The sequence below is a fragment of the Phyllostomus discolor genome, chromosome 1 (assembly GCF_004126475.2).
Source record: "Phyllostomus discolor isolate MPI-MPIP mPhyDis1 chromosome 1, mPhyDis1.pri.v3, whole genome shotgun sequence".
NCBI classification, from domain to species: Eukaryota; Metazoa; Chordata; class Mammalia; order Chiroptera; family Phyllostomidae; genus Phyllostomus; species Phyllostomus discolor.
In genome coordinates this window covers 146,549,638-146,558,375 of record NC_040903.2, presented here as the reverse complement: position 1 = coordinate 146,558,375, position 8,738 = coordinate 146,549,638, and the positions used below count along the sequence as shown (strand labels likewise).

At 41.3% G+C, this 8,738-nt stretch overlaps 1 protein-coding gene across 1 annotated transcript; it reads right to left on the bottom strand.

Annotated features, from left to right (window-relative positions):
• Positions 1 to 2,909: 2,909 nt before the first annotated feature.
• On the bottom strand, positions 2,910 to 6,064 carry RNASE9 (ribonuclease A family member 9 (inactive)). Its single transcript, XM_028504346.2, has 2 exons — positions 5,942 to 6,064; positions 2,910 to 3,876 (listed from the first exon to the last, which is right to left on the bottom strand). Exon 2 carries the CDS (start codon positions 3,868 to 3,870, stop codon positions 3,295 to 3,297), a length of 576 nt encoding a protein of 191 aa, XP_028360147.1. The 5' UTR covers positions 3,871 to 3,876; positions 5,942 to 6,064; the 3' UTR covers positions 2,910 to 3,294.
• Between the last annotated feature and the right edge of the window lie 2,674 nt (positions 6,065 to 8,738).

Genomic DNA, 8,738 nt, shown 5'->3' with positions numbered 1-8,738 from the left:
TTTGGTTTTTAAGTTTAACTTGCAAATTATATTATTAAATTCATTAACTCACTAGGTGCCTGACTGCACTTTGGGTATCTCACAAAGTTGTTTTGTGACCTCTGCTAATAAATCACAAGGTGGATAGAAGGATGCAGAGCATGGGAATCTCCGTTTGGGTCTTGGCTTGGGGCTTAGAAAACCAAAAGATTGACCAAACAGTCTCACCTCTGCCTGTAGTAGTCTCAAGATTAGGAAGAATCACCCAAGACTAATGAAGCACAAACATTTCTGTGGTCCTCCAGGCTTGTCAATAGGTCAGTGATGCGTCACTGAGAATTACAGTGATTGTAATTCTCAACTAAGAGTTGTTTCTACTAATCCTGGTATTTGAATTTTCTTTTGCTATTCTCCTTTGCTGGAATATTTGAGGTAAAAAGTGGGGGGTAGGATAATAGTTAGAAAAAGAGGCTAACCATTGGCCTGATAATATCAGATGTTGTGCTTCTGTTTTTCTACTTGTATCACTACATATAATTCCTAAAATTTACATCAGGCCTTTGCTTGACCAACCTAAACCTCCCCAGGGGCTACTGGTAGGCTTGTTTTAATAGTAACAAACTACGCCTCATATGAGTTTGCTCCCTCTTCCCAGTTCCTGTACATATTAATTAGAATTGGTTTAACAGTGACAGAAACTTCTAATAGCAGTGGCTAAAACAAGACAGGTACTTGTTTTTCTGTCTAAAGTCCATTTCTTTTTCTAAAGTCCAGGGACAGTCAGTTCACACCTGGTATGGTGCTCACAGGGTTATATACAAGGCTCTTTCTATTTTGTTGCTCTGCCAAACTTAGCACATGGCTTCCATGTCTGGATCCAAGATAGATGTTCATTTCACTTATTTTCTATAGACGTTCCATTGTCTAGAAATTAGTCACATGGTCAATTTTAATTGGAAAAAAAAACCCCCAACCCTGGGAAATACCTCTTTCACTTTTGGTGTCTATGTGCTCAGATAAAATTTCAGGTTCCTATTACAACCCTCAGATGAAAAAAGATTAGTTTATTGAGGGAAAATGGGTTGTGTCTGCATTTATAATCCTCTATGCTTTAAAATCTCACCCATGTCACCCTAGCCAGAGTGACTCAGTTGGTTGGAGCATCATCCCAGAACAAGAGGCTGCTCGTTGATTCCCAGTCAGAGCATATACCCAGGTGCAGGTTCCTTCTCCCTCCCAGTGCATATGATCCCCGTCCCCCAACCCCACCCTGTCTGGCTCCTGGTGCCCACTGGGCATGTGAGATCTCAGGTCCAGGTGCCCACAATCTATGATCTACAATCTACAATCCACAGTAGGGGCCCCTATGGGAAGCAACCAGTTGATGCTTCTCTCTCTCCCTTCCTCTCTTTCTAAAAAGCAATGAAAAATATCCTCGAGTGAGAATTAAACATAAAAATCTCACCCATGTCATATCTGTCATATCTAGGATTCTCCAGGGTAAGGTCCCAGGTAGTGTCTTTTGTTCTTATGCTCCACTCCTTCTTGATGGTCTCCTATACCCTTGGAGACACTTGTGAGGTCTTGTTCAATGTCATGGCTGCCAGTGCCTTCATGACATGTGGCCTTTATGCCAAGATGTGCTTTCTTCCAGCAGCATCAAAACCAAGCCGTGTGGTTTTCCTTTGGGATAGGGAGAGATTATACCTTTATCACTCCATGGTACTCTTCATCCCCCAGCGCCAGAACAGTATTGTTTGTTCCTTAGTCTTTCATCGTAATAACTCTAACATGTTCTACCTGAAGCTTTTCTCTGCATAGAGTTCAAACACTGGTCAAAAAGGCCAGGTGAGTGGTATGTGTATGAGGACTGTGGGATGGGGAGGTAGATGGAAGTGAAATACGTTCTTGCTTGTCTGCCCCAGTTTTCATTTTCCTTTTTATCATGCAGACCCTTCTTCTTCAGAGATTCTCCTCATGTAACTAGAATCTTTTCAAACATGGTCTCACCAGTTAACCACGTGCACTTGAATCTGTTTGAATTCTAGTTCTGGGAACAACTTTTTAGGAACCTATAACAAGATACTCACATTTCACTCTGTGGGCCCAAGAGCTGGCAAAGTGACTGTCATGCATGGACATTCAATACTTAGTGAATAGATGAATGAACCCTAGGCCCCTATTGACATCAACTGATTTATGAATTAGGACCTTAGTTCTGAGTCTGAAGACAAGGATAGGGAACAGTAAAAAGATGAGCAGATTGGATTGCAGAGAAATGTGCAGGACAGATACTAGACACCCTCCCCACCCTTTCCTATCAGTGCTCCTTATCCAGTTTTCCATATGTTAGTTAGAGGGAATAATTATTAAAAATATTAAGAAGTTTCACAGACAAAAACAGATAAATTATTACCTAAACTGGACTGATAGGTTTCTTTTATCATACTGAGTCTTCAGTTACACTGAGCCTTTTTGAAAGTGGAATGTTCTTAGATAAGGCCACACCTAAGGGAAGTGGGGAAAGGAATTGTGAATAAATGTGACTGTCAAGAATGAAGAATTATTTGTAGTTTTATGAATAAACTAAATCAAAGGTATGGGAATCCACAAAAGAAGCATCAAATAATTGAAAAATCCTTTGGGATGTTTGCTATCCTGAATATTTAGGTTTTTATCCTGAGGTATCTCCTATTAGAACCTACACCTTCACTTTCCTGTGACTATTGTACTGTATGGAAAGAACAGAGCAAGCAAAATACCTACAAATACAGCACTAGATAGATGGATTATAGTACACAATTTCTCAAGGGGCTCTGAGATCTTTTTGTTACAAATCGTTTCACAGAGAAAGGGAATTCCAAACTAAGAAACCTCATACCAGTGACATTGGTAAGCGACCACACCAGAGACACTTCACTAAGTCAATGCACTTTATTATTTTTCCTGAACTAGAGATTCACATGAACACAACTTGGGAACACACACTTCAGGCAACCATTTTCTGTTCCTCTTGGTGGTGGTCATCCTTCCACTACAGGCATTCATCCTCATAATACACTCACAATGTGCTCAGTTACATGACCTATTTGAAGTCACATCTCCGAGTACTGTCTTTGAACCTAGCTCACGTTGCCTGCCTGTGGTGTTAGGGGAAGAAGAGAGGGAGGTGGGTGATTACAATGAATGGATCGAAATTACCATTCTCAACTTTGACCTATAAGAATCAGCATGGAGAAGGGCATATCCTCCCATTTTATAAAGAATGCTCTTCTAGAATGGTGGGAGGAATATATCTTCCTAATGACTGACATTTTAGTGCTTGCCAGGTATTTCCAAAATATCATTTACATGCTCAGGAATAATTTCTCCAATATCATCTTGCCATCGGCAAGTGATAAGGGCATATCCCGTCTTGGGAAAACCTTCATAAGTACATTCTGGCATCTTAATTCCACTTGTCAACTTACAGTGCACTCCTTCTATTATTCTCTCGGTCTTGTGACATCTCCTAACTCCATTCCTACATTCCACAAACTTGGTGCTACAGGTCTTTTGTAACTCCTCATATGATACTAGGAGGAAAAAATGTTCTTTCCTGCAGGAAAACCTGTCGTGAACATGTCTGATCTTCAAATCCCAACTACAGTGATATTCAGTAGTATAAAATGGCAATATAGTAGGAATTATGACATGGTTTTGGAAAATTTTTTTGGTAGGTGGTTTGGTAGGCCCTGTGCTAAATAACTCATCAACAAACTCTTCAAATTCTTCTGTCCCCTCATCATCTGGCATATCAGGAAATCTTCGTCTCATTAGAACCTGCAGTGGAAGTGGCTGCAGCAGCAGGAGGAGCAGAGGCAGGGACTGCATGGTGAGTAGAGTTTTCATATTTCCCTGTGGAGAATACAAGAGATAGGGAGATATGTTCTGCTGTTATGTTATGATGTGTTACGGTACCACTTCTATTCCTGTGCAGGCCCCATTTCCACCACCTATAGCTTTTGTGAGCTCTAAGACTTTGGACCATTTTAAAACTGACAACTCAGCCCTGGCTGATGTGGTTCAGTGAATTGAGTGCTGGCTTGAGAACCAAATGTTTGAAGGGGCCTCAAGGGTTGCAGGTTTGGTTCCTAGTCAGGGCACATGCCTGGGTTGTGGGCTTGGTCCCCAGGTGGGGGTACATGAGAGACGTGATGCTTCTCTACCTCTTTTTCTCCCTTCCTTCTCCCTCCCTTCCCCTCTCTAAAAGTAAATTTAAAACATTGACAACTAACTCAGAATCTAAGTACCTCTAGTAATTAACTAAAAAACTGACCTTACTATGTTCAGCCTAAACTGACCTTACTGAGACTGTGGATAAGAGAGGGAAAATGAAGTTTTTGGAAGAGAAGGGGAGAAAAGGAGATAAAAGTAAGATGGAAGAGAAGAAAAGGGGGAGAGACATAGAGAGACATGGGGTGGAAGGAAGGAGAAAAGAGATCGAGGCAGTGTGGGGAGAGGGAGAAAAGCCCAAAGAAGGCTCAGGGCTCCCTCAGGGCTCCCTCCAGCTGGAACATCAGTTCTCTTTTTAGGAATTAAGAACTTGCACTGGGAAGAGCCATAAGTGATTCACCCTCCCCTCATTCACATTCTGCTCTCCTGAGAAAAATTCTTCGTCTTGAGACTTTCTCCTCTTGCTTATTCTGACCTTCGATGCTCTTGGAGAAGATTGAGCAGTGTCAGTAGGGTCAAATGAACACCATATGCTGAGCCTCTTTGTGTGTCTGTTTTTACCACTACCTCATTGCCTGAAATGGCTTGGTCCATTTTGCAGCCTCCTCTGTCTCCTCTTAGCATTCAGAATTACTTTTCTACTAGGCTGCATCCCTTACCTTGTGTTTCTTTCTTCCTTTTTTGTCTCCTAGGTAGGCTTCATGGTTTTTGCTATGATCAGGTTTTTACATGCCTATACCTTCTCCATTCTTGTGTGCCTATTTGCAGGTATGGTAACCTCATCATTAGAGATTTCAGGCATTACTTCCCTCTCTGTGTTTCCATGTCTACTCACCCCACAGTAGGCTGCACTGATATTTCTCCCATACTTTAAATATGTATGAGCAAGTGTCTTTGCTACATAAATGTATTAATCTGGGTAGATGACTTACATTTCCTGGAATAAGTTATATTACTTTAAAAAGAAATAAAAAGTGACCAGAGGGGAGAGAAGAGGGAATTTCAGGGGGGAATGGGTAGGGTTTACAGGAACAAATTTGGAGGACACATGGACAAAAACTAGGGGTGGGGGGTAATGGGGGAAGAGGGGAGGTTTGGGTGGGTGGGCTAGAATGGGAGTAAATGGGAGAAAACTGTACTTGAACAATGATTAAAATAAAATAAAAAATAAAATAAAAAGAAATAAAAATATTTAATTTGGTATACATTGGTGAAGCACATTATTATGCTTCCTGGTGATTATGTTAAGTGTTAACATTTTTTTTTAGATTTTATTTATTTATTTTCAGAGAGGGAAGGGAGGGAGAAAGAGAGAGAGAGAGAAACATCAATGTGTGGTTGCTGGGGGTCATGGCCTGCAACCCAGGCATATACCTTGACTGGGAATCGAACCTGCGACACTTTGGTTTGCAGCCCACGCTCAATCCACTGAGCTACGCCAGCCAGGGCGTAATGGTTAACATATTTTTTTTAAAAAAAACTTTCCTTAAAAGAGTCTGAGCAGAAGTAAATAGTTCTTAGAAATTGTGCCCAATTGCTAAGACATCAGATCATTGTCTGCTTTTTAGTGGAAAGTGTCATCTTTCACAGAGGACTCCTGGTCCTGATAATCATTTTCTACTCCTATTCCAAATCTGACTGTTAATCATTAATTCTCCAAGGAAGCTTTCTTCCCAGAGCAAGGCAGGTGCCTCAGGTAAACTGAAGAGCAGGCCTCCAGGCCTCTCTCTGCCCGTGGCCTCCTCACCTCTTTCAGTACTTGTGTTGTCAGTACTTCAGAGAGTAGATGTTCCAAGGACTGGGCTGGGCTGGGCTGGGCTGGGCTGGGGAGAGCCTGACTCTGGGGATATTGACCTTTCCTAAGAGCACAGGAGCTTGAAGCAGGAAGACAGAAGAACATGTGTGAGTAGCTGAGATAAATACATTCTTGGGGTCACCCTAAAATAAAAATAACAAACAGTAATGCTGAGCATAATGAGCTTTCATCATCCAAACAACCTCATGATAAAGATATTATTTTTAGTAATGGTTTTGTTTTTTTAATGTAATTATCATCTCTTCATGAAGGGAGGTTGCTTAAATGTCTTGTGTTAGGTCTGGCAGAACCTTGATTCAAGCTCAGGTCACAAGGCTGTCTGATTTCCACATCTCTGTTTTTAACTGCTATTCTCCATGAGTCTAGTTTCCCTTCCTGAGCTAGATTGCACATCCTTTTCTAGGGTGTCTTTGTAACTCTGTATGAAGGGACTAACAGAAGCAGAGAGACCACCAAAATAGCCAGTGCTAGAATTGTTTTTGAGCCACTAGAGCACCATAATAAATTGGCCCACATTCCATCAAGCACGGCTGTGCTGTTGCAGAAGGCGTTCCCTGGATTTTCTTATTCCACTGTGCACTTTGTATAAGAGAAGTCCTCCCTTAAGACTATCTGAGTGATTCTCTAGTACTGGTAACCCAGAGACCCCAACCTACATGGAGATGGAGATGGAGATGGGGATGGGGATGGGGATGGGGATGGGGATGGGGATGGAGAAGGAGAGCCTCTGATCCCAGGTTAGACCCAAGTCTGTATATAAGTTAGTAGAGAAGGTCAGAGAATGGTGGAGTTAAGGAGAGGTAGATGTTGGGAGCACACATCAGAAAGTGGAAAGAACAGAAAAACTGAAGACAGGAGATCTGAGACCTGAGGATGGGACAGGAAAGAAAAAAATTGGTAAACAATGGTGATGTGAGAGTGGGCCTTCTTGGTGCTACCATATTCCTCCCACCCCTGTCCTCACTCTCTCATTAGTCTCCTCCAGGGAATCTCTTCAGAAAAGCGATCCCATTATGATAGCCCAGGGAGCTCAGTACCCATTTCCATTAAGGGGAACCTGGAGCCTCTGTGACATCTTGGGTAGGAGAGAGCAGGACAGCAGACTCAGGCTCCTGTGGCCCTATTGTAACCTAATGGGACATGCACCAGGGCTGGCCAGTACAACTGTTCACTTTGTATATCTTCAAACTTCTTAATCCTTTATGAATTCAACTTGTGGTTTCATGCTTCTTAAAATCCTTTTTCACCATGGCTGATGTGGTTCAGTGGACTGAGTGCTGGGCTGTGAACCAAAGGGTTGCCAGTTTGATTCCTGGTCAGGGCACATGCCTGGGTTGTGGGCCAGGTCCCCAGTTAGGGGTGCATGAGAGGCAACCAGATATTGATATTTCTCTTCCTCACTTTCTCCCTCCTTTCTCCTCTCTCTAAAAATAAATAAACAAAATCTTTCAAAAAATATTTAGCTGAGATAGAACACAGAGGCAGAGTGTAGGAATGGAGATTAATTAAATAAATGAGAAAGAGAGAAAACCAGGAAGAGCGAGAACACAAAATAGACAGTGTTGAAACATGCTCATCCCATGTTTCTTAGGTTTTTGATTGGTAGTCTCTCACTGCAGAATCACCTGGCCTCCTTGGTTTTTCCTCAGGCCTCATTAACCAAAGTCTCTTTGTATGGGCCCAGAAATTTGCACTTGAAACAAATTCACAAGGTAATTTTTAGCTTTGAGAAGTTTGAGAAGCACCTTCTTAGTATACCAGGGTATGCCAAAGTAGGTTTACAGCTGTTCATATGGAAAATAATACAATAATTAATATATAATACAAGAATAAACTTTGTTTCATGGACTCACAACTGTGAACCTACTTTTGCCCACCCTGTACATAAAAAATGTGTTTTATAATAAAGAAAACAACACAAAATAGGGGGGGATTTTCAGTAGATGATTTTGGAAAAAGATTAAGATGAATTGCTTTCACTTTTTGGCTTTTGTGAATAATGCTGCTTTGAATATGAGTGGACAAATATCTGTTCAAGTTCTTTTTCTCTATGCTTTTAAACTTTATTGGAAGGGTTAGAGTGGCTTAGATTTCCTATGGCTGAAAGGGTCTGAGGGAGGTTGTCTGCCCAAGGCCTCACCTTCTAAGATGCAGGTCCTGAGTTTCTAGTTAGTATGCTATGTTTAACTGCTGTTAAGAAAAAAAAGTTTGAGATAAATCATAAGCCCCTTAGGTAGATGAATATATATGTATTTCTTTTCTTTTTTAAAAGGTTTTATTTATTTATTTTTAGAGAGAGAGGAAGGGAGGGAGAAAGAAAGGGAGAGAAACATCAGTGTGTGGTTGCCTCTTGCACACCCCCAACTAGGGACCTGGCCCTCAAACCAGGCATGTGCCCTGACTGGGAATCAAACCAGTGACCCTTTGGTTTGCAGGCAGGTACTCAAGTCCACTGAGCCACTCCAGCCAGGGCTATGTATGTATTTCTGAGGAACTATTAAATGATATTTTAGAAGTAAATTGCTTTTTAAAAAGAAAAAGCAGGATTTTAAGCAGATCTTAAAATGAGGAATCAATGCACAATGATCATATAATTATATAAACTCAATCACAAAAGGAAACAACTGAAATTGTATCTTTCAAATTGGCAATAATTAGAATACCTTACAAGCACAGTCCTGGCAATGCATGAGGTGGGCAATCATGCCTTTCTGATTAAAATAAAAAA